A 26,817-nucleotide genomic window follows, 5' to 3' on the forward strand; every position below is an offset into this window, starting at 1 on the left:
AGAGGTCTCAGCTTCGAACATATCAGAGTGCTCGGAGACACCTCGCCTTAAGTTTTGCTACTTTACGCCGTCCTCTTCTATGTCGCATTCGCCCGGGTTCGGTGGCTAAAAATTTTAGGTTTTTTAGAAAACCACTCGGTATCTGCTTGGTTTGCTCCTGTGAGCGTGGATAGATATCGCTTTTTTGGAGATTGAACATCTAAGTGGAGGTTGGAAATCTGATTCTACAGGCAGAAAGATGGAATCAAATGGCATAGCTGGAAAACACGGTAAGCAGTATATTCAATATATTCAGCCTATACAACCTAACTTTATTTACTAAGGCAACATTTTACTAAGAAGTTCGTTAAGTGAAGGTTAAGTAGTCTACTGTATTGTAGCAACAGTTAATATACCTACATTATGGAACAGGTGTGTGTATAGCCTACATGCTTGTGTGCGTGCGAGTACGTGTTTGAACGCATCAGGCATAATAATTTGCGATTTGGTCTTTTTTTCACGTGTCGACAAATTTGTGATAGCCTACTTGCTATCCATTTCATGCGATTTGCGCAAATGAAAGAACAAATAATGTAATATGGAATCTCGTGGGAAATGTAGAAGTTGATTGTGCGAGTTATGGGTAAACAGATAATCTGAACTGAAATATGAAACCTAACACGGGCTACGAATAACAGTTGGAGAGAGGTTAACATTCGTTTGACCTATCGTGTCGGTTTATGAAGTGAAAATGTTCTTTCCTGAAGATAACTGATTACCGGATGGTTTTTAGAAAACGAGAGGTACCCCAACAAAATGTGGAAACACTTAGGCTATTTACGAGACACCATGGACAGCTCCGGGCAGTAGTCTACACGTCAACCAGTGACCAAACTTCTCGCGCAAGCCTTGGAGACCACAGCTGCGCTGTCAAACCGCGTAGCTGTGCCTCATCTGATTTATTCAGTTCACATGAACGATAATTTCACCAGGTTCCGCTGCATGGATGAACTCATGGAGGTACTCGTGGCCCTCCTCCACGTGGCTGCGAAACCTAGAGACACATCCCTTGGCCAACTAAATTGTTACAGTCAATGCAATCCTAGACAGACGACAAATTGATCGCATATCAGGTCCCAAACTGATCAGACAAGACCTCGCTATCATACTACATGGTAAACAAATGACTTTTATTTTAAAATGTTTAAAAACATTTGACAAATTCACACCCAATTGACATGCTGCCAAGTCATATCCTTGTAGCGCATATTTAGCCATACTCGCTGAAATGTTCCCTAATATGTTATCAGTGAGATTTAACTCAGATGGCTGTGATAGTATGCTCACTAGCCTCCATTCCTACTTCCTTCAGCCATCATCTCCTAAAGGATTTAGGACTAAACCCGTTTTACTTAGCGCAACAGGATGTATCCATTGCTGCCAAAGCACACATGAACATCATATGGTTCACCTGCTCTCTCTCTCTCCCTCCCACCGTCCTGTCTCGTCCCATGAATGTGCTGCATTTCTGCTGATCTGACAGTGGGGTGTACGACCAGAGAATCACTTATATTTGCAGATACTGGGGTCAGATAATCAGAGGGATTACAGTGTGCATCCAGCGGTACCTTCCTCCATGCGATACAATGGGAAGGGCAAGGTGTTTGGGCCTGGGTTTTGCTGTAAATGCTGTCCATAACCAACAGACACTCCACCTGAGGTGTGTCAGTGGTGAACAGACTTGGCGATTGGCAGTTTAATACCGGTACTGTAGTATTATAAGAGTATTTTGTAATGAGATGGATGGATATGTAATGCAATCAAACAGTCGTGTGGATAAAGGCTTTGTTGGCCACCATCAGGAGAGCAGCCAAACAGGTTTTACTGGCACAGGGCACAATGGGTGTGGATTGGGGGTTCCAGCACTGGATACAATTGATACTGGGTTGAAAGCAAGTCTTCGAAGAGTACTTGTTAAAAAGATTAACACTATAATTCTCTTACACAGTAGATACTCTATGTCTTATTGTCCCATAAAGGCTTATGGCTTCCTTCAGAAAGTCTCATTTTAAGGGCAGTGAGCATTGTGGCGTTAGCACTGCACTCTAAATGAGAAGTTGAATCACTTTATCAAGCATTAGATTAAAAAAAAAAAAACAGTTCCCAAGATAGGTGGGGAGTCAAACTATGTTGCCACACATTTACACAGAACACTTCACAGGTAAAGGTACCATGCATTTTAATGGTCCCTGAATGTGTGTGTTACGCAAACACTGCAGCTGGTGGCATTGTTAGTCGTGCTGGATAATAGCACCTGGCAAAAGCAGATGAATAATAATAAAATCAAAAGGAAAAAAAGGCCCTGCGATAGACCTGCACCTGGGGCGGTTCCTATTACCAAGCTGCAGTGCCAGATTGCCCGGGGACAGGGTGGCACTGTGGGCACCTACATTTGTGTTTCAAAGTGTCTTTCTATTTACCCAGTGTGGAAGGAGTTCAGAGAATCAGGAATGTCTGGATATGGAAGGAAAAGGTTGTAGTTCGACCTCAAATAAGGAACTAAGCATGCAACTAATGCATATTAGAAAACGTACAATGAAATGTGAGAATAATTACGTTAAATTTAAATTAATTAAATTCACTGTATTCATACAGAAAAGTGAATACAGTGTTGGCCCTTGAGAACAGATTGTTGATAATTTAAATAAGTCATGGACTCATCGTCATTTGCTGACATCCGAACGATCGTCTTGTGTACTGCGAGATAAATACCAAATTGGTTTTAAAGAACTCCATACCGAGAATGTACATAATATTACCACACGGGGGCATCATAGCATACATTTTTTTTATTATAATCGTCTACGTTACTATTACGTTTACTTCATGCCTATCCTTACAACGTGAAAAGTTGGATTTTGCTTGCACGGACTGTCAATAGTTGCGGTCACAACATCAGCATCCCACCACAAAATCTGCTATATTTCATTTAAAAAATAGCCTATATTGTGTGTTTTACATTAAAATTACGGGAATATAAATATTTTAAACATAGGACTAAAAAAAATATCATGCTGATATTGTCTATTTTAGGGAAAAGTAGCAAGCAACATCAATAAACCGGTGTTTCCATAATAGATGAAAGAAGCTTAATAATAAATGTGCTAATAAATAAGAACATAACCGAACGTGTCTCGTTAACATATCGTCAGTTAATAAATAGTGAATACAAAGATTACTGTTTACCGATCATCCAAGCGAAGACAGTAAACCGGTTGTAATCCCAGGTTTGGACTTTGAGTAGCCTAGCACACGCCCCAAAGTAAAGGCAGGAATTGGAAACGTCATATTTACCCTACTTTGTTTCGAGCAAGCAGCGGTTCGTTTTGAGAAGGATTGTCGGCTGGATTACGTTCACGATGCAGTGTCTAAAGAAACAACCTAGACGAACTAAATCAGAAGAATTAATGTACCAAGAGAAGAACAAGAACACTGCTCGCATTAATGGGAAACTACTAGGTAAGCTGTAGGTAGCCAACTAATTCATTGCACTTCTGTTGCGTAGGAACATCTCCACGTCTTGTGTAGCCTATCTACTCAGCGGATTCCTTTTGAGCGGAGTTTTGCGTTTCACTATATTTGTATTGTGGCTGTGTACAGTGACAATTAAGTAAACGTGACCGTCGTTCGCGCCCATCACACATGGCAATTGTAATACAGGAAATGCACTCTACTTCGTGCTTAGAAATCAGCTGTCACACCGCTTGACCACAGGGCGATTGCCGCACGTAGGCTAACCTGTTGAGAGGGACTAAATTATATTCTACTGATGCGCCGTAGCGGAATTGGGAAATCATGGGAAATGTCATGCACATTCCCCTGTAACAGCCATAATGTGTAAATATTTATTCAATTACTAAGTTGAGATAAACACGAAATGGGTGAAAAAAACGTAACACAACTCGACAAACGTTGGGGAACAACTGGGTTTTGTGTAGATGGGGTCTTGAACACTACTGGCGTGTTGTGTGCCGGAATAATGCAAGCCCAGAGAGATGCAAATTGATGTAGTTTATTTGACAAGGGCTTTTCTGATTTGTTTACCGCTCTAGCTCGTGAGATTACTGGAGTGACCATTTCTGCCTCTCGTTTATGTGAGCAGCCTGCATTGTGTGTGGATGTAATCAAATTGGCACAAGTGATCATGTAAATTAGTAGCATGACTTTTATCATTTTCTGTGCAGTGTTACAGATCACTATGCATTAACCACATTGTAGTTTAATGGGTTACAAACTTTTGTAGTCTATTCACAAATTAACGTTCAACTTAATTAATTAATTAATTTATCACACCCACCTCCCCGCAATCGGTGCATATTTCAACAGTTGAATTGAGGCTACTGCGCTAAGGTGCTAATAGTAGGAAAGTATGGAAGTATGGCCCCAGGTGGTTGGTGTGGTGGGCGGGGTAACATCCGCTGCTTCTTCCTCAGAAAATAAACGGAATCGCTAAAAAGGTACTCATGTCCACGGTGACAAAAAAGTGACACACACATCAGGACTAATTTGACATTACTCCCGACCTATTTCCTAATTGGCTTTAAAATAACGAAGAGCTATGAGTCAGACATGCTGATAATACAGTATACCTACAGTATATCTATACATGTACATATATGTAAAAGAAAAGGGTATTTGTTCAAACTGCTAATAAACAATAACATCTGGTAACATTCAGTCTTCATTGCCAGTTAACCTGAGTGTCTGAGGTGAAGTTCACATATTCTTTGACTTCTCAATATACTAGCTTGATATGAAATCAAATTATTGTAATACATGTTACAGCTGCATTTATTTTATATTTAAACTCGTGTGAAGGTGTAAATATACAGCCAATCATGCTTTCTGTTACACATATAAAATTAGTTTAGTCATTGAGAGCTACAGACCTACAGCCATAGAAAATGTCAGTACTTGGAAAAGCAAGAGCAATATATTAGACACATGCAAACCTCCAAAAAACTTTACTCCTTTTTTTCTAATTGGGGCTGGCCAACACAACATCAACACTCACCCTATCCCCAGCTTGTTTATAACCAGGCCAGGCCAGCTGCTTGTAGAACAGAGCAGCTAGTTCCCATTCACCATGACAAAAAGGAAATGGTTAACAGGAAAGCCACCAGGGACCTGAATAAGCCAGGTTCCACTCCAGAAACAGAGGCGTGTATAAGTCCCTGGGAAAGATGAAAGGATGGCCCTTCTCTCTTCTCCCTCCTCCCCACCCTGTAATTTATCCCCTGTTTCGCCTGGAGCCCCAGAGGCATACATTCCTAAGCACTGTGCGCAGATCACCGTCTCCGACAAGCATAAACCCAGATATACTGGATATACAGTGCCAGGATTCACATTACCATTGTTTCAGCCAGGTTTTTACACACCTGTGCAGGCAGTGTGTGTGTGTATCAACATAAATACAGTATATTTCCCGCACCTCTCTGTTCTGCTACCTCTGGACGCCTGGCACCTCCCGCTTGTCGCACCTGCACTTCTAGGTCACGACTGCTGTCTGCTCTGGCCCCATGGTGGTGGAATGTCCTTCCTTTGGACGTCAGAACAGCAGAGTCTTTGACCACTTTCAAGCGCAAGACACCTTTCCCTCCCTACCTCACTGTTATAATTAGCCATGTGCGCTATGTGTATGCTTTAGGTTATAAATTGCACGTGTGTATAATTCTTTTAGTATTCAGGGTATTTTAGCTGCCAACTGTGGTATGCTACTTGGAAAGTTTTAAGTTTTATCTGTGATCACTCTAGGACTTGGAACTGTACTTTCCTTTAGGGTCTACAGCACTCTTGTTCTGATTTACACTTTATTGTACATCGCTCTGGGTAAGAGCATCTGCTAAATGGTACTGTAATGTAATGTAATGTACATGAGAGAGAGGAAGAGAGATAATGCCAATTTAAATGTAGCCTATAAAGGCCACCTAGGTTGGTAATATGAAAGAAAGAACCCAGCTAAAAGTTTGGTTCTTCTTACCAAGCAGGTTACATTACATTACATTATGTATGCATGTATAAGTCTCCCCACAGCCATCTAATTGTTACATTCCTGATTCAGTGGTACACCTAACCATATGCTTTCCCTCAGGTTCAATTTCTTACACTAAGCAAAATGTTCTAAGAAACTGATATATGCTGTCAGGCTCTTGCTAATATACAGTGCATGGTACATATACAGTAACAACCGAAAGAGCACCAATAGATGAGTACCCTGACTGCATGTAAATGTCATTCAATCATGGTGTTTTGTATGGTGGCTGAGAAGCTCCGGACAGAGGCTTCCAGAAAAACAGGGCAATATATGAAATTGGACCCTTCACTACCTGTTTTGCCTGAGACTTGAACAGCGTGTGTAACATGCTGCAAGGGGTGGATCTCATGCCTCATTAGGTAAAGGGCATCAAAGCGACTCAGTAAGGAGAATGATTCTGCGTTAAAAGTTGACCGGTTAGTAAAGATCAAAGGCACAATTCACGCTTGTAACTCCAACATTTTAGAAGTTTCCGCTACTGTGGTTTGAAACAGCGAGCCTGTTCTTAATGAGTATTCCTCAGCCGCTAAAACCCCCTTCTCCACTGCTGGCTCGGTTGCAATACAGGCGTTATTGAAAGTGGAACACAGTGCTCTGAAGCTCCTGGAGCACACAATCCTTATTTGCTCACTCTGAAAAACAGGTCCATGCTGAGAGATCACCATTAAAGAGGGGTAATCACTGCGCATTACAAAACAGTCTCTTCTTGTTGCTCTGTTTTTAATCCTGTTTCAACACAATATGATGCATGACAGGGACCTCCAGATTAGTTTCATTGCATTACTCGTGTTTTATTGCACCACTACTGCGGTTACCACCTGTTAGAGGCAGAACAAAAAATATAATAACAACTTAAGTGGATTCAATTAGTCTTCCATTAAAAACTCTTCTAGAAATCAACTTTGTGCAACTTTGTTTTCTCTAAAACAGCATGCAAATGAGGTTAAGCAGTGTGGATGTGTATATTAATGCTGGAAAAGAGTTATAATTTCATAATTAGTGAGCTGGGTTTATGAACCAGCTGGTCGCAGGTTTGAATCCTGGCCAGTGAAATCATCCGGCTGCTTTTTCAGATAAGCTGTTAAATATGGCCGACATAATTTGAATGGGCCATTTTATTAGTAAGTCTCTCAGGATATATTAGTATGATCTAGGCAAATGTCATTTGTATGAAGGTGTCTCCTAACATTCAGGGTGCTTCAGTAAGATCATGCTCAAAAATCAGACACATTGCTTGCATCTAATATGGTGAAGAAATTGACAGAAACCAAAGACATCCATCCAGTATTTGAAGGATAACACACTGACTGTGGATGTTAAATTGTTAAATTGTATTTTTTATCGTGAGGTCATGTTTTGTTTTATAACTGAGGTTTTTGTGGCTTTAATATTATGTAAAGTCAGCCTCAAATAAAAGTGGGGAAAAAAAATGTGACCAAGACAAACCTCTAAAAAGTTCACCCTTCAGAGTCATCACTTTGATCCCTGCATGCTACATAAAATAACAAAAAACTATCAAACAGCCATGGCCAAAACTCTCCCCCTCCATACACTCATAAACAGCCCCCGCTGGAGTTGTGTCTGGGCCATGTAAAATGCCTCTGATGTCACCCCACCCACACCCTCGGGTAGTAATAGGCAATGCCCTCCACCTCATCAGCATTCTCCAGCACGCAACCAGAGTAGCCAGTACACATTTTCAGAGCCACACATGGGAGGCTTGAATGAAAATATTCAGACACTCTCCACCCCCCCCCCTCCTCCTGTGTCTTGCAATTGGCCCTGCTCCTTCTGGAATTCTCTCAGTGCGTGCCTCCAACACTGGAACAATCCCAGAAATCTTCAAATTCCTGTTTGAAATATGGCCTGTTAACCTCCCCAAGTGCCATCTGTCTGCAATAGTCTTTACGATAGTCTTTACCAATGGTTTTCTGCATCTGTTTGAAATCGTCAAGTGCTCACATGGGTCACGGTGTCCAGGTGACGCCCAGCGGACAGCAGTATTTTTGGTGCAACACTGGAATTTCCTCTTATGGAAATCTGAGCTTCTGCCCAGGGGATTGCCTGGACTAGATAAGAGGCTCTAACTGTCGGATCTGCAGGCTGAGGCATGCAGGGAGCAGCAGGGCTTTGTGGGAAGGTTAGCCAGTGGAACACATAAAAGTACATCGGAAATTACCGAAATACTCTTAGCACTCACTTTTCTAATTGGGAATTCATGACTATATTACTGAAACACATGACTACTTTATTCCTACATTTCAAGCAGTGTATCCCTTTATTCCCAACAATATGTTGTACCATTGCAGTAAATGGAAAACAGACCTGTAGTGTAAGCATGAAACTAACTCTTTTACTCCTTCTCTCCCCCTTCTTTCTCTCTCTACTCCATCTCCTCTCTCCTTCCTTCCCCTCTATCATTTCCCTTCTGTGTCCTCTCCATCTCTCATCTCCTTCTCCAATCCCCCCCCCCCCCCCCCCCCCACTCTGACCCTAGGTATGGAGGGAGACGTAGACCTGCAGTTCCTGTTGACTGGAGGGGACCTACTGAAGGTTCGCTCCAGCTCCTGGAAGAAAACCCGCTTCTATAAGCTCCAGGAGGACTGCAAGACCATGTGGCACGAGTCCCACAAGACCCTCCGATCCAAGCAGACCTGTGAGTGCAGAAATCGACAACCACCAACATGTGTGTGAGCCCGCTCCGCGTCAAATCCCCCACCTCCCCTCCATCGCTGGGGGGCTGTCACTGCTGGGCACTGGGCAGTTTCCGGGAGCGTGTTTATTTTCGGTGGGGAAAAAAGGGGGCTATTTTACAGGTTTCACTCTTGGTGTCAGATCGGCTCTGTCTGATGAATAAGCAGTTATGATACATACATTCTGGCCCAGACTGACTGTGCTGACCCGGCCTGAATTCACCAATCGGTAGGAAGGTTGATCCAGGATCAGCTTTGGATTTTACTTGATAATGGATACAATTAGGACAGGGTAAATCTTTTCTGGGCTTTTCACTTCCCTTGCTAAAAATGATCTAAACATCTCTTGAAGATCTATTTTAAGCAGGGATATTTGGCCAAGAAATAAGGCTAAACACCACAAGTGTTTTCCAAAGAAACCAACCAAATATGCTGAGCTGACAGACACAGCCTAAAATAGACTTGGCTGATTCACTATTTCCCGTCACTTTTTAAAATGAGATTTTGACTCATTAAATTGAATCTTTGATTGTCATCAATCCTTAACACAGACTTATCGTTGCCACATAAAGTCAGGCAGTACCTCAAGGATACACCTTGTTCATCTCTACCTTAAGTCGGTCTTACAAAAACCTTTTTCATTTAGCAAATAAATGTACATTGCACAATCCACATCCGTTACAACAGATTGAACTAAATGCAGAAGTGAGCTCCTATCGTTCCTCAAAGTCTTAAAAAGCTTCAACATTCAACAGTCCTCTTTGAAACAGGAAATTGCTTTCATTTGCATCACACATTAACTAATCAAAATGGCACCAAGTTAGAACCGTCACATCCCTGATTGCCGAGCGTCCATGGCAGTGTTCTGAGCCGGTCTACACCAGGGCCGGTGTCCTGCAGAGGAAATTAAGAGTTCATCCAAGGCATCTGTGGACCTCTGCAGATTTCACGGCTGCAGCTTAACCAATGAATGGTTCCGTGAAACTTAGGAACCTAGGAATATCTTAACACCATGATCACTTCCAGCACTCTGAATGAACAATATTTCATCTGGCCGTATGGGGGACAGATGACTTCCTGTTTCTGTCTCAGCTAGCTTGGACCAGGATGGAGCAATCAGTGTGGCTGTGTGACAGACCACTTCATAGGAAATTCCAATGAAAGATCGGCCTTAGATTCAGGCCAATGTTCCTTTGATATGAGCTGATCCTAAGTCTGCAAGTAATATTGTGCATTTTACATACAGTTTGGTGTTTCAATTAAATTAGACTGACCTCGTCGTCTGGTCTGAACATTAGACTAACTTTATGCATATTCTGACTTTGATGGTTTGTTTATTCACTCTACAAAACAAGAAACAAAAAAAGAATAAACGGTTGTTTATGAAGTAGTGTTTCAGAAATTCCCATGTAAATAATGCCAATTCGGAGTAAACTGAATTTGTTGAAGGCTGGAGGGGTTTTAGAAAATAATCCTCAAAAAGCATCAGAAATGCAGATGAGCTAAGGTTTCCCCATCCGGTTTGGAGTGAAAGGCCCATTGACACATTTCTCTCGTGGCGTTGCCTAGTTCTCCTCTTACTCTGGTTCACTGTGCACTATGGGTGGACTGGAAAATGGGAATCCGGAGCAGGAAGTGGGAGGAGGGATGGATTTGTGTGTAATATTCTCACATCAGGCATACAGCGTGGTGCCACTGTGTCAGACCCAGCCCGGGGGGTGAAGAGGCTTAACAGACCCCATCTGTTATCTCTGTCAGGCCCCTTTAATCCACTGTCTGTGGAAAACAAAGAGTCAGAGGCCCAGATCTCTCCACCCCGCACTAGCAAGTGGAACAAGCCCAGCCCTGTGTCCTCTTGCAGGGACTGAATCTCCCATTCTGCATTTCCCTGTGTCCCAGGACTGCGTTTCCCAGTGTCCAAGGTCTGTGTTTCTCTTGTCCAAGGGCCGCGTTTCCCAGTGTCCAAGGTTTGTGTTTTTCAGTGTCCCAAGACAATATTTCTCAGTGTCCCAGAACTGCATTTCCCAGGACTGCGTTTCCCAGGAATTCAGATTCCAAGAAGGCAGGGTTTATTTGCGAGATCTGGCAGGGATGCTGTTTACTGTGGGCGTAGCAAAGACAGGATAGAGCACCTACCAGACAAAGGAACAAAAACAACCACGTGAACTTTTAGATGTAGATTTTTTTTTCTTTGTTTGTTTCTCCACTTGTACTCTCCTCATTCTGGGTGATTTATGAATGAGTTGTAATGTTCATAGTTCTTTGTATTGTTTTGAGACAGCAGTGGGTGTGGCTCAGAATCTGCAGAGATAACATATAATTTGGCAAGCATATTTTGGAGAATTGTCCATAATTGAGTTTCCGCCATAGCGCTTTTAGCTTCACCACTATTTGATGCATGTTCATGTTTGGGTAAATATTTATACTGCCGTTTACCAAAATTCCATTTGGTGAGGGTGGACTGATATGCTTTTTTATTTGACCTCCAGCCATTTAAGAATTATGTGTGGAACTTTGAAACTGAGAAAATATTGCATGTTTTCTCCAAATACCAATTCTTGTCTTTGCACATTCCGTGGCTTGCCACACTGGCAAGTGCATGAATAAAATAAAGGTTGGGCACTGTGCAAACGCTCTAATTGTACGCTTTTGACCTTTCAGCCTTCGAGTGAAATGTTGTGGCAGTGTGCTGATTAATGATTAGAAAATTGTTGGATGCCAGATTCAACTCGGTCACACATTTTTATAGAATTACGTTCATCCGTCACAAAGTTCCATCTGAAAGCCTACTGTAAACTTGGCACGCAACAGACACTACATATCTTGCATGTGGCCAGCAAAAGGGCCTTCTTACAATTAAAATTATATTGTTTTTAAATTGTACTGTTCAATTTCAGGAACCAGCAGTTACACAGGCTTCCCATTCTGGGCCCTGCTTGATGCTCAAATGAAGAGTTCATAATATACACATGTATATACACAGGTATGTTTTATAGAGTCCTTGCACTGGCCTAGTCATGCCTTGCCTCCTTATGTAGATCATTTTCCATTGCAGTGGATAAATGCAATAGCTGTGAAGATAGATATTGTAGACAGTTTCATAAACTCAGTGAAGGTATGATCAGATAACCATCTCTTCATTACACTAGCTATGACAGATGTGTGTTTAAAATATGTGGATCTCAAGATGAAACAGTCTTGGTGCAGAGACCATGTGGGTAGAAGAATGGGCTTTGATTGGGGCGAAATCATAGACAAATTCACAACATTCCCGTATCAGAAACCACAAGCTATGGTGTGAGATAAGCACAAAAAGATAAGAGAAAGTCAGTGGGCAGCACCCACACAGCATGTAACCCAGCATGTTTATCAGTTACCTTTGCTGTTCAGGAGGCTATAAAATCATTAGTTTGGCACAGGATTTTGCCAACGGCAACTGTGAAACCCCGTAGGCAGTGTATGTTACATGAAAAGGCAAAAACATACATATGCGCACACACACACATATCTCTCTCTCTCCCTCACACACACACACGCTCGCACCTCATCATAACATTGTTCAAACAGAAGTGCTCATATTATAACCACACCCTTTTTCACAGCACTGATAAAATATCCACAACCTTTGAACCTTCACCTGGACTAACCTCAGCAATGAACCGTCGGCAGCAGGGACACAACACTGCTCTCATTTGACACTGTTAACCAATCTCTTCTAGCTGTAAATGTACAGTAGATGCTCTGATTGGTTAGCCTTGTATTGTCATTCACCAGGCTCATCCTGGGTGGCTGCGACTTAAGATTGTGTTACAATTGCGTAATTGCGTCTCACAATTTTGGACTGTAAGGTTCCATTGAATATTGGTTGAGCCAGAAGCCACTCAAAGCCACTCTAGGCTACTTTGCATTGTGCTCTGTGCTGCAGTCGCTAAGCGCCAGTGGGTCACATGCCTTGCCCTCAGACAGCAGTGTGGCGTAACAGTGTCTCCATCTCAGCTCATAACCATGGGTTCTTTTCCCCAGAAGTGCAAACTCCACGGGTCAGAAAGTAAAGGTCTTGCCATGTGTTTCTTCCATTCATTAACTCAGCCAGCTGATTTCACAAATTAGTTCTACCTCCTGGAGGAAGAACTGTGCTAATTAGCAAAACCAGGGAAGACAATTCACCTGGATTATAAACTTCTGGTATTGCCCAGTGGCTAATTTCCCTTAAAGGAAAGAACTTCTGACCTGCCTCATTTCTGTAATTTCTTCAGCTGGGAGTGAAGTCTATGGAAGATGTGCACTACTGTGCAAAAGGTGTAGGCACCCTAGATTTTTACAAATATTTTTTAGAATCAGTTTAACCAGTTGCACATTGAATGAAGTGAAGTATCCCTCTGGAGACTGATGTCATTGTTTCGAGGCACCTCTGCTCACACAAAAACCTCTGGCCCCATCACGGCGGGCTGTACGGCTGGCCGCCTGATGGCTGCTAACCATGAATGGGCCAAGTAAACATTTCTGGCCCCGGGGCCAATCCAGATGACATCACCCACAGCGGCACACGCACCGCACTTCCGTGCTTTATGTCGGGGAACAATAGCCCTGACCCCCTCGGAGGCCGGCTCGGGTCTGCCTGCGTCCTCCCAGGGAGGGGAGAGCAGGACGTTCACACCGAGCCGCCCCGCACAGCCGCTCCACAGCACAGCCACGAAACACCTTCGCAAAGACCAGCGTCACATTTCACTCTGGCCAGTAGAGGCGCTGCTGGTGTAACCACCGCTGGGCCATACAATTCAGGTTTCAAATATTTATTTAGCAATTGTAGTTTTTTTTAACGACATTAATTGTTCAGTATTCACAGGGTGTGAATAGCTTTTTCGATGCTATTGTTCTCGCGCCGGTTCCCTGATTGCTTCCGCCAAACCCCTCCAAAACCCCTCCAAAATCCTGGAGCTAGCTCCGCTGGCCAGCTACCCTGTCTGGTCCCCAGCATTGTGCGGCTCATGGTTCAAAGGTCCACTGAATCAGGAATGTGTGCTTTTAAACTTTGGAGAACATTAGCCCTCTGTTACACTCCAGCTTTTATCTCTGCGTGACTTTCATCGCAGAAAAGCCCGGATCTCCGTTCTGTTCCACAGTGCCACCGACTAGCGTTACAGTAATGTGACATAAATCAAATGTGTCCAGGCTACTGGCTACTGGCATCGATTTCTTTCACTTTAGAGTCATAAAGGAGAAGTTTGTCCTTCATTCTCACACCATAAGCTTGAAGTAGAGCATGAGAACATGATAATTACCATGGCAATATTTCTTTATTGCCCTCGTGTTCCTATTACCTCAGTCATCCAGAGAGAAACGAGCCATTACGGACATAAGCAGGATTAAACAAAGGCCTGCTTCCAGGACTAGAACGTCCCTTTTAAAATGTGCTGACCTGCACTAACTGGGGCTATAACTCCCACAACTGCTACTTTACTGAAAAGATGTCTTATATCCAAGAAATATAAAAAGATAAAACTCAGTTGTAGAATTGCAGGTTATACTCTATTTCAAGATGTCTGGACAAAGTTAATAATTCATACACTTATTTCATAATTGTGGGGGGGGGGGGGTGGATTTGGTGATAATTGCCTCTTTCAATAAACAAGTACTCGAAATGTAAAGGCCCAAAAAAAAACAAAAAAAACACAGCTAGACCTCTGAGGCCTTCGGAATAATGCTTTCTTCCACTTGAATCCAATCGGCCCAGGTGTTAACTTCTTGAACTTTTTACGAGACAATATTCTGAAAATAGTCTACTTTGCACTTAAGCATGTCTCTAACGTGCATGCAAACATTGTATTTTCCTGATAACTTTGCATGTCAAACACAGCCAAACCTGTTTTTCTATTGTGACATGAACCTAGATTTTCATTATTTGCTTTGGCAATACAGTACATACAGGTAGACATATGCTTACTCAGTTCCTCACTCACAGTCACAGAATCGAACAAAACCAACAGCAGTTTCTGTGGACACAAAACTAGCGCTGTAGAAGTTACACTCTTCTGGTACCAGAACTAATGGTTGCAGGCGTGATGCGTGACGGAAACATGCATTTAATACGCACTTCTGTAGGTCTATCAGGAAGCGTGGCCAATGTGGTTACCCTGTGAAAGAATATATGTTTCCCACATATGGTCTGAGAATACAGCCTTTATCGCTCCAGGGTACTGCTTCTCTCACACAGCAGTCCATTGTGTGGGATGGAATCTGCCCGGACCCCTGACTGAACAGAAATGAACGGGCGCCGGGCCCAGAGATGATCGCAGAGGCGGCGTGGCGGTGTCAGGGCGTGTCACAATTCACAGCATTCAGCGCACAGGAAAAACAAGCCATTGCTGCATACAGTGAGGCGCGCCGATGGGCCTCTCAAAACGCTCTTATTTTGACGGGAAGCTCCGGAGAAAGCCCTCTCTCATTGTCATTACCTAACCAATAGTTTTTTGTTGAGATAGTTTCCACTTCCTCTGCTCATTGCACTGCTCATTCTAATGTCCCTGTATCACTCCCCCCTCCCCACACACACACACACACACACCACCCCTGTTCCACCCCCTGGATCATTGTCTGACCAGATTACTCATGGGCCAACCTCTCATAAACTCTTTCACAAGAATAGGTTTTTGCATCAGTGCCGTAAATCGGATGGAAAAAACAGAGCAGGCCTTTGCAGCTGCATGCCCAATGGTGTTGGCCACGCCTCGCTGGCTTCTTCCTCGCGGAGGGTTAGTGGGCGGACGGCCACAGAGCTTCCTGGCGATAATGGGAATTGGCAGGGGCTGCTGTGGACCACAAGAGGGCCTGTCTCTCTTTCTATTACTCCCCTTTTATCGCTCTCCTGCCTGTCCTCGATCTCACTGCCTCCTCCGCTCCCTTCCTGGGCTCCTTCGAACCCGGGGCGGGGCCGAGGACCCCAGTTCTGACGCGGTGGCTCTCTAATCTCGTCCGCAGTCTCCCTGGACGACATCGAGGCGGTGCGGGCCGGGCGGCAGTCAGAGGGGCTGAAGAAGCACACGGAGGACCAGGTGGATGGCCGCTGCTTCTCCATCATCTTCAAGGGCCGGCGGAAGAACCTGGACCTGATCGCCAGCTCAGAGGAGGAGGCCAAACAATGGGTGAGCGCTCTGGAGAAGGTCATCAGCAACATGCGCAACCTCAGCCGCCAGCAGAAGACTGAGCAGTATCCTTCCATATCATCAGACCACTCACTCCCTCAACAGGGAAGTCCACCTCATTACATCCATCCATCCATTATCTGAACCCGCTTATCCTGAACAGGGTCGCAGGGGGGCTGGAGCCTATCCCAGCATACATTGGGCGAAAGGCAGGAATACACCCTGGACAGGTCGCCAGTCCATCGCAGGGCACACACACCATTCACTCACACACATACCTATGGGCAATTTAGACTCTCCAATCAGCCTAACATGCATGTCTTTGGACTGTGGGAGGAAACCGGAGTACCCGGAGGAAACCCACGCAGACACGGGGAGAACATGCAAACTCCGCACAGAGAGGCCCCGGCCGACGGGGATTCGAACCCAGGACCTCCTTGCTGTGAGGCCCTCATTACACTATACTGAAATTAAATACATTACCAACACATTGCAACTCTTTATAATATACTAAAATATACAAATGATTTCAACTTTCAGATACAGCAATCTGAAATATATATATATATATATTTTAATGCACTGCTGTAAATTATATCCATTAATGTATTTTCCCAAAAAAGTCGATGATATATTACAGTCAATCCATTTCTGTAAGGGCTTGTCCATGGTTGATTCATGTATTTTTGTGCATCACAGTGTTTTGACGTGATGTCTTCATAGTAACTGCACAATAGCATTCACATTTTCCCCCCCAAACCCCTTTGATCAAATACAACTTCCTCTCACCTTTCCCTCTAATCCTTATTGGAGAGAAGCACTGTGCTCCACTATATCTGCCAACGGTCACCTGACAATTGCCACACATTGCTGGTTCCCATTTGCAAAAAGAACACATCTCTGGGGATACTTTTTCATATTTTTATTTTATTTTTACAAAGTAAACACAAAGCAAGACACATTTTTTTTTAGGGTTGCTTTGCTGAAGTTCAACTACTTGTGGTGTGAAATAATTGGTAGTTTCTACAACCACACGTTCAGCGTAGTTTCCCCCAACACTGTGGTTTCCCCAACATATTGTGCCAAAAGTGCCTGAGGGAAAAAACACACTTAAGTTGCAGCAGGGACAATGAGCCTTTAACAGCACAGCATCATATTCCCACTGAGATTAAGATCCAAGGCCCATGCAGACCAACCTTACATTAAAGCTACAGTTGGATCTACAACTGCATGCGCAAAGCAGACAAGAACAGCGACAGCAAGATGAGCCAGAAGGAGCTGAAGCACTTCCTGCAGAGGGTCAACATCGAGGTGGACGATGACTACGCCGAGATGCTGTTCCAGGTGAGGAGGCTCCGGCCCTACGCCGTCACTCAGTGGTCCCCAGGTCCAGCGTGACAGAGTCCGCCCCAGGGAAGCCTCACAGCCTTCCTCTGGTCTGTGTGTTAGACCATGTTGTTTTGGATAAGCACCAGAGGTTATGCGGTTTGGTATATTTCTATGAAGATGCACGGAATGGGGATTAGATGGTGTTCCTGGTATGATGAAATCTAAGAAGTTGTTTTTTTGGGAAGGTATTTTGAGTTGTTGATATTTTTGTAAAAATTGAGCTTTTCATGCATTTTGTTACTTCCAGTGAGACAGATTTGGGAGGAGTTTGCTGATACATGCATACAACTCCTTTGTGTGATTTACAAAGGCTGTTGCAAATGTTCTGATCTTCTAGGGAAATCAGCTCTCAGTGTGTAATTTGAGCTGCTTCCATTTTACAGAAATGTGACCATTCCAATTCGGGCTACCTGGAGGGACCAGAAATCGAGCATTTCTACAAACTACTGACCGAGCGGGAGGAGATTGATGTCATCTACGGGCAGTACGCCACCACAAACGGGCAAATGAGCAGCACGGACCTGCTCAACTTCCTGCTGAAAGAGCAGCGGGAGTCCGCCTCCGTAGACGACGCCCTGAAGCTCATCCAGAAGTACGAGGTGGACGACGCAGGTGAGGACGTCCATGCTCACGATCTCTCAGCACAGGCTGCCTTTCACACTACACTGCAGGGATGTCCAAACTTATCAGGAAAGGGCAGGTGTGTAGGTCCACTGTGTAGCAAGCACAGGCACATATACATGTAAACACAGTACTCATACATCCTAATAAAAGGCCATACATATGCACCTAGATATCCATTTACACACCTAGATATTTACAACTATGCCCACTGTAAGACCTTTCCAGTCCCCTACGCAAGACATTACATTACATTGCATTGCATTACATTAACCGAAACATCTGCCCCATTCTGATACTTCAGCCAAGGAGAAGCAGCACATGACCCAAGATGGCTTCCTGATGTACCTGCACCATGAAGAAGGCTTGCTCTTGAAGCCCTCCCACAAGGGCATGTACCAGGACATGACTCAGCCCCTCAACCATTACTTCATCTCCTCCTCCCACAACACCTACCTGATGGAGGACCAGCTGAAGGGGCCCAGCAGCACTGAGGCCTACATTCGGTAAACAGAGAGCATCTTCACAGCTAAGATACGAATACACAGATCACTGCCATCTTCATAAATGAATCCTTAAATGTTTGTTATCAAATAAATTGTTGAATGAAGTGGCTTTATATGTGTTAATGTAGGCTTCTTGTTCTATATTTTATACAATGCTGAATAAAACCGCTATAGTTTCTAATGTTCTAAGTACATCCCATTTTTAAACATATCTGTATTTCCCATTGATTTTGGATTATATAGTTAAACGCATACCATTGCATACCGTGCAGTGCATCACATCAGCACACCTGAGAGGTCAGAGGTCATGGATGTAGAATGAGCCTGACCCTGTGCTGTGGTCTTCCTCAGGGCGCTGATGAAGAGCTGCCGCTGTGTTGAGCTGGACTGCTGGGATGGGTCAGATGGTGAGCCGGTCATCTATCACGGCTACACGCTGACCTCCCAGATCCTCTTCAAAGATGTCATCAAAACCGTGAAGGAGTATGCCTTCAAGGTGAGCTAGGGGTTGTGGCGTAGTCATAATTGCACTGTGATTTATTGAATCTAACTTGTTTCAATATTAGCCAGGCAACACCTCAGTGATGTTCTGGATAGTCACAAATTCAAACTTCATTATTGTCCATTCCAGCCTTACACTGATTTGCTCTCCCTCCATTAGAATGGATGATGAGTTATATATGTATTTATTGAGATACATTTGAATATTATTATTTATGTATTATTATTTTTTTATTTTAAATGATAGAGCTGGAATGCACAATCTGGTCATTACTTGACTGACTGTGTCTCCTTGCCCCTCCAGACCTCAGAGTACCCTCTGATCATCTCCCTGGAGAACCACTGCAGTGTGGAACAGCAGAAACTCATGGCTGAACACATGACCTCCATCCTGGGTAGTGCTCTTCTCACGGGACCCCTGGGGGATGAGATGCCCACAAACTTCCCCTCTCCTGAGGTGAGCACCCCTCAATTTCCTCCTATTTGCCACTCCGAAACCTAGCTTTAGCACCCCACAGCTGCAGACTGAGGATACAGCCTGTTCCTGTATGGTTCCTGGCCCAATGAAGTTAGATCGAATGAATGTTTGAAGAAGGCGCAACAGGCTTCAAAGGAACATTGACTTTGAAATGACAGTCTGTGTTAAAGGTGTAAGTTCATAGTTCAAGTTCAAGTTATAGTTCAAGTTATACAAGCTATATCTGTAAAACAGGGTCACAGTTCTGTTTGAAAAGTCAATGACACACATTCGCTGCTAGGAGTGTTTGTTTATTTGTTTGTTTGCATTGACTGACTCTTTCAATTCCACCACCTGCTGGTTTAACTTTTTCACACTGAGTTATTGCTTACAGCTCCTTTTAAGACACATTGCTGCCGAGAGGTGCCCCACCCTGCCCTTGTAATTACCTGAAGCTTAATCTGTGTTGTAGCTTATGCTCCTTGTTATATGCAACTGAAGTTCATAGCACAGACTCAGGAGAGAAAGGCCTCATTGATCTATTTTTGTGAATGCAGGTGATTTATGTCAGAAAAAAGACTCAGGTTGTGAGCTCATTATGGGTAAACATGCTTTCGGTTCCTGAAGAGGCTCTCCCTTCACACCTCTCTCACAGAACACACTTACTCCACTCAGCAGTGGAATACCACGTATCACACATTAGGCATGGTACCATCACGAGGTGGGGAACAAAGCCAGAATCTGAGCTGTCCTCGGGGAAAAGTGTACATTTACACAGGCCGCAGAGCAGTGGTCTTTGATGAATTCGACCCTGAGGAATAGGCCGGGAAGCCTTTGGATTTTGGGAGAAAGGTGCCAAGGGGAATTTTAGCTCTCACATTTAGACAGGACCTTTCAATGCTCCTCTTGAGCAATGCAGGGAATGTCCGCAGATGGCTTTCATTTAGCTCTCCGAAAGCCCAGATTTGTCACCCCGTCCCTGGCGAATGCGGAATGGGCCTGTTGCCCAATTCCTGGCAACACAGTTTGAAGAGGTGGAGTGGGGCGTGCCCTAGCCACTGCATAATGTACTGTCAGTGTTGTTGCAAAGTTACACTGTGAGAACAGGGAAGCTTAATCTGGTTCTGAGACTGACCGGAAAAATCCCTCCTCAGCATCCTGTCACGTCCACACAGTGAACTGACCTTAAAGGTTAGGCAAAAAAAAAAAAAAATGTAATGACTGTGATAATGTTTTGACTACAGGGGTTTGAATGCCAATTACACATTACATAATATTTATCTTTCCTTTCCCTCATTGGCTGCATAGAGGGTGTGTCTGTGTTTGCCCATTGCCACAGCGAACAAACAGGCTTCACTATTGCCTTCTTTGGGAAGAAGACTAGATATCAGGTGCCTTGGACTGCATTGCTTCAATGATATAGTCCATCTTCGGTCGCTCCTGCATCCACTTATACATACCGTTCTTTTACTGCCAAGGAGTCAGCTTAAGGTTACAATTCATCTCTCTGGACAACCGCAGCAACTAGACACTGAACCCAAGGGCTATGCTGGTGTTCCAGACTGTTTCATATCATTGGAATGAATGCCTAACCCGACAATGTTGAATTGCATCCCCGTAATTCAGTTTAGCTTTACAGCTAAACAAGTTTAACCATCCATTATATCTGCTAACTGAAATGTGTGAATACCAATAACTCTTTCACTCAATACAGAAGGTAACACACAGCGAGGCACATATATTGGACTTTGTCAAGATGATATGAAGCAATTTAAATATTGCACAATGTTTTTATTATTCACCTGGATATGGAAACTAAGTGGTGGGTGTGGCTACCATGGCAGTGACCCAAAATACACTGGTGACAAGCCCAAATTCGGGAGAGAAAAGTTCTCTCTTGGATCCCTGTTTTCCTTATTTGGCTGGCCCGAGGTCCAAGGTCCTGTGTTCTCAGGCTGCGACTAGATAATGTGAGGTTTGGACACAATTAAAGCGTGTGTATGTGTCTCCGCAGGACCTGAAAGGCCGGTTTGTGATCAAGGGAAAGCGTCTGAACAAACTGGACGCCTTTTATAGCGCTGAGGACGTGATGGAGGACGACAGCGTGTCTGAGGATGATGAAGCTGCCGAAGATGAGGAGGACGAGGAGAAGAAACCCAAGGTACTGTACGCCGCCCAGGTGGACTCAATTCAAGATATTCACCCAACCAGAGCTGTGACTGAGTAACTGCCTCTCAAGTAATAATCCTGTGAGGAACACTCAGATTCTGTAATAGCTCATGTGCTACACTGTAGAAAACGATGAATCATTAAGTATGAAGTGAATCATTTAAGTGAGACTTCATCTGAGCGGAGATTCGTCTTACCTTTTGAAGACGGTAGCATCTTGCACCCACTGGTCGTAAGGCCCCCGAATTCTCCCACAACATCTGCAGGAGAAGTCCAAGCTGAAACTGGCGAAGGAGCTTTCGGAGATCGTCATCTACTGCAAGAGCGTCCACTTCAATGGCTTCGAGGACGCCAGAGACAACCTGGCCTTCTACGAGATGTCCTCTTTCAAAGAAGGAAAAGCCCTTCAGCTGGCTGAAGAGTCAGGTACTGCGTACATCCTTCGGTGACCAAAACATTCTCCACTTTTCTCAGCTGATGTTCGAGCATGTACACTCTACATCTCATACATGTAACAACGTTATGTTATCCTTTGGTTCATTTGCTCATTAGTGCTAGTTTTGAGTGTTTATATGTTTATTCTTCTCTGTTCCAGCAAACGCATACATTCAGCACAATGCGAACAAGCTCAGCCGAATCTACCCTAAAGGGTCTCGAACAGACTCCTCTAACTATAACCCTGTGCCCCTGTGGAACACCGGTTGCCAGATAGGTACGAACCCTCACCGTCATCCATGTCCAAGAAGATCTGGTCTTAACCAGAGTCTCTGGAAGGAAACATGCCAGCGAGCTGTACAGCTACTGCCTTATGCCTTTTACACACACTCTCAGAGCGGGAAGTGTGGTCAGAGGTGATGGCAGAGATATGCTGCCACTGTTTGATTAGGAGGTGTGAATGTTAGAGCTTAACACTCATACAAGTACACTGTAAGCACCTGGGAGCAGAATAAAATTATCCATTATTAATTTTTAACTAATGCTTTTCCAGGCATCATCCAAATGAATTAATAAATCACCAATGACCCTCATTAGGCATTATCACACTGTACCTTTACTGTAAGAAACCATTTCTCTGACTACACTAAACATTACTGACCAGTCTCTCACCACTTGGCACCCAGTGGCCTTGAACTTTCAGACACCCTCTAAGGAGCTGGACCTGAACCAGGGCCGGTACTATCCCAACAACTTCTGCGGGTACATCCTGAAGCCGGCGTACATGCGAGACCCTGCATCCGAGTTTGACCCCATCACGCTCACCAAGGGCGAGTGGCTTCAGCACAAGATTCTACACCTCATGGTAAGACAATCTCACCGCCGTTTATATTCATGCTCATCCTGACCACTCTGCATATGTGCTAGAGCAGATGCCCCACTACCTGCACGTTTCCATTTAGTTTCTTTTTAACTATTGTATCTGCAGGGTGGGCGTTATATTCCAGAGATTTCTTGCCACTGTTGGAGTGTTTCTTATTCCCACTGTGGAATTTTTTTTTTAACCTAATTTTCTGTATTTTGGGGGATTCAAAGACTGGGTCTCAGGATTTTATTTCAGATTTCCTGTCTTGGTAAAGTGTCTTTGTGATAACAGGGTTAAACAAAACTGAATTACCCCAGCTCTGCTCCAGAAACTAACATCGTGTTTTGCAGCAGGGAAACTAAAACAGAACTCAGAATCACTTTTACTAGCAGAACAACAGTAGCAGCCGGATGGTTGTTAAAAAGAAACCCTGTGCTCCCCCTAGTGGCTAATGTATGATAACAGTAAAATGAGCTCCCAGAGCCCTGTCTTTTGAATACCCAAACTGTGCCCTTCCTGAACTCCCCAATCGCCCCATCTTCACAGATCTACACAATGTCAACACTGTGTTTAAGACTGTGGTTTTTGAACTGAGACCATGGCAATCCATCAGTTTCAGTGAGGACATACCTTACAAGAGATTTCTGCAGCCTGTGTTCTGAAAGTGTCCCTATGAACCTTTAACAATCACCTAGTGGACTCAGCAGTCCCCACACACGAATAATGATATTAATTATAGCAATATCTCCCATTAGATCATTTCAGGCCAACAGCTCCCCAAAGTGCACAAGACGAAGAAGTCCATTGTGGATCCCCTGGTGAGGGTGGAGATCTACGGCGTACAAGCAGACGTCTCAGAGAAAGAGACGGCCAAAATCACCAACAACGGTATGGGTCTTCCCGTCTGTACCCCTGTTGCCATTCACAGTAGCAGGAAGAGGTGCAATTCCTGCCCATCAAAGCCTTGGTGTGGATTAGCAGTTAGGGTATTGGAGTCTCTTTCATTATGCTTGCTGAATTTAATCCTTGGTAATGATAGATTCCCATTGGATGATTGAGCCAGATGTTTGGCCAGAATTGCTTCAGTGAAATCTCTTGGTATATAAAATTAATAATACATAATAAGAAATCTCTGCTAGTTGGTAAGTTGGTAATACAACCAAGGGCAGCCTGTAGCCTACTGGCTATGATACATGACTGGGACCTGGAAGGTTGGTCGCTCAAGCCCCTTGAACAAGGCCCTTAAGCCCACTTTGCTGCAGGGGGATTGTCCCCTGCTTAGTCTAATCAACTGTAAGTCACTTTGGATAAAAGCGTCAGATAAATAACTGTAATGTAAATAACCAATGGGGCTTAAGCCAGTAAAAGGGCATAAAAGCAGCATCAGGAGTAGCGGTAGAGGAATTGCGCTGGCATTCCCTCAGACGCCTCTCTGGGTCCTGACGGACGTGTGTTTCTCCTCAGGGTTTAACCCCATGTGGAACCAGCAGTTTCAGTTCGAGGTTTACGTGCCAGACCTGGCCATGGTGCGCTTTGTGGTGGAGGACTATGACTCCACGTCTCAGAACGACCTCATCGGACAGTACGCCCTGCCCTTCAACAGTTTACAGAACGGTGAGTCCCAGCCAGAACCACATTCAAGCTGAAATTCTGTACATACTTTCCTTATATAGGATAAAACATCACATTTGGATACCTTCTAACTAATTCAATTCCAGAGGCCCCTCTAGCCTCAGCTTCCTGTCAGTATGGACGCAGTAGTGGTCATTTGTCCTTTTCCCTGGCTGATGACCTTCTTTTTTTTTGGCTTTCTTGGAAAAGATGGCCACATCGTCTTTGTTCTGAGTAAATGTATCTTATTTTAAGCTGTCGATATTCACTCAGTAGAAATAAACAGGGCTTACAATAAGAAATAAAAAATGATAATTGTTTTTGACAGTATTATTACGAGAACAAGATTTGTAATATCAAAGGTTTAATATTTGTATATAAGATAAAACATTTGAAAATTTCATTGGATAGTTTTTTGTTAAACTTAACATTTAAATGAGTGAGAAAATCTATCTTTACGTTCTTGTATCATGATGCGAAGTGTAAATGTTATGTAATGTAAATCATTTCACCAAGCAGCAGATCTTTCACAGATTATATACTGTATATTTTCATATATACTGTGTAGTGTATTATGCCCTATGCTCTTCGTGTTTTTCTTCCAAGTCCATTCCAAATGTTTCCCTCAATAACTGAAAACCTCACTTCATGTTTCCCCAGGATACCGGCATGTTCCACTGCTCACGAAGAATGGTGATGTCATCCCTTCGGCGAGCCTGTTTGTGCACGTGATGGTGCTTGATGCCCAATAAGCCTGTTCTCTACTGCCTATCTCAGAGCCAAAATCCGTGTGCTTTCTTACTTCCAAAGAAATTCCACACATCTTGTTTCTACACATTCAACTGTAATTTTTAACATATTTTCTTATTCTCAGATTCAACAGCTGAGAAGTGGTTTTGGTTACTTAGTTTGCCGTTTTTAGAATTAGATCATTTTAATGTGCTTTTAATGAAATGTTTCATGGGACTGGAAAGAATAATAAAAAGCTGGACAAAACTGAACCATCTGAAGTGTTCATAGACGCAGAGATATTAGCAGGATTCAGAAAGATTTTGCAGACATGGGGATAATAGCAGGATCAAGGTTGTTTTCGGCATGAGGGTATCAGCATGATTCAGAAGCTTGAAGTTAAAGAAACGCTGCACAAGTGAATCTTACCCTGTGTCTGGCACTAACAATCATATCAGTTCACAGTCCAGGAGAAATATTTTATTTAGATCAGACAGGGTCACTGACGATTGCTATTGCAATTATAATTAAGCAGCTCACTGAAACTGAATATACTCTTACAATTCAAGTGTTTGTTAGTTACAATTAATTGTGATTATGCAGCAGAAATCACAGTTATGATTACAATCATAGCACACTATAAAGGAACAAATACTCTGGGATATAGAACCTTTTCCTCATATAACTATTTTGTGATATGTTTATAGCTATCATCCGTGTCCAAAGTTAACAATACATTTGATATATGTTTGTAAACATTGTGTGTGAGTTGGAATAAGCCTATACTTTAATGTGAGTCATTTTGTTTATTCAAATCAATGTTTTAGGAAATGCGTTTCTCAATCAATAGTCTACTCAGTGCTTTTCATATTCATCACTAAACTCAGTTTTATAATCAGACTCAGACGATTCCATGACCTTTCTTGGAAGCCCAACATGGAAGAAAATGGCCTGGCACTTAAAGCATCTGTGTATACTTTAGGCTGCAAAGACACGGTGGACTTATGGTAATCAAGCATTCTTTATCAGGTTCATACAATATTGTTAGTCAGGGTCAGTTAATGCAGATTTTTGCCAATAAAAAACTTGTATTGGTACACTTGTATTTTTATTTTCATTGCCTAATGCATATTTCCTTTGGTAGTACCTGATTTTATACAGGTTCATAAAGCCATATTTTTTATTGAATTGCCTTTTCTTAGCATGCTGAAGTCAGGAGTCAATACTCAGATTAAATATACAAATGTTTCTGAGGTATTTTTGTTGCAAACATGTTTTGACACCACCTGTGCCTCAGAACCTTACTGTAAATGAAATATAACAGCTTCAAACCTATGTGCACATTTATTGGTTGGATTTGTATAAGCCCCAAAACAGTATTTGAGTGAAAACATATAATTTTGCACATATTGATTTACGGCAGCCCGCCAATGCACTTGCCATATTGCCTTCCTGTTTCTGCAATATAATAATAATAATAATAATAATAATAATAATAATAATAATAATAATAATAATAACAACATATTCAGTACACACATACTTGCATTAATCGAAGAGCTGCATGTAACATTCTTGGCCGAGCATTAATGAGTATCCATAGAGCACCGCAGGACTGTGCACATG

The 26,817-nt window shown here is 43.3% G+C and overlaps 1 protein-coding gene across 4 annotated transcripts; it reads left to right on the forward strand.

Moving 5' to 3' along the window:
- On the forward strand, positions 1–26,288 carry plcd1b (phospholipase C, delta 1b). Of its 4 annotated transcripts, none has more exons than XM_061256298.1 (15): positions 1–269; positions 8,571–8,759; positions 15,745–15,973; positions 17,123–17,252; positions 17,681–17,909; positions 18,223–18,424; positions 18,776–18,920; positions 19,230–19,382; positions 21,397–21,543; positions 21,818–21,977; positions 22,147–22,263; positions 22,673–22,851; positions 23,607–23,739; positions 24,316–24,465; positions 25,123–26,288. In XM_061256298.1, the coding sequence occupies exons 1-15, from the start codon at positions 239–241 to the stop codon at positions 25,212–25,214; spliced, it is 2,286 nt and encodes a 761-aa protein (XP_061112282.1). In that variant the 5' UTR covers positions 1–238; the 3' UTR covers positions 25,215–26,288. The 4 variants fall into 4 exon arrangements, with proteins under 4 accessions (XP_061112282.1, XP_061112283.1, XP_061112280.1 ...); XM_061256299.1 differs by having other exon boundaries at positions 8,571–8,729; XM_061256296.1 differs by lacking the exon at positions 1–269 and adding an exon at positions 3,339–3,498.
- Positions 26,289–26,817: the final 529 nt, after the last annotated feature.

The sequence above is a fragment of the Conger conger genome, chromosome 9 (assembly GCF_963514075.1).
Source record: "Conger conger chromosome 9, fConCon1.1, whole genome shotgun sequence".
NCBI lineage: Eukaryota > Metazoa > Chordata > Actinopteri > Anguilliformes > Congridae > Conger > Conger conger.

Bases quoted from the DNA above. Each gene is read 5' to 3' on its own strand.
- plcd1b (XM_061256296.1), top strand. From the start codon at position 3,399: ATGCAGTGTCTAAAGAAACAACCTAGACGAACTAAATCAGAAGAATTA. The intron at 21,544-21,817 runs GTACTGTACGCC...CAACATCTGCAG, and splicing joins ACGAGGAGAAGAAACCCAAG to GAGAAGTCCAAGCTGAAACT. The intron at 21,978-22,146 runs GTACTGCGTACA...TCTCTGTTCCAG, and splicing joins TCAGCTGGCTGAAGAGTCAG to CAAACGCATACATTCAGCAC.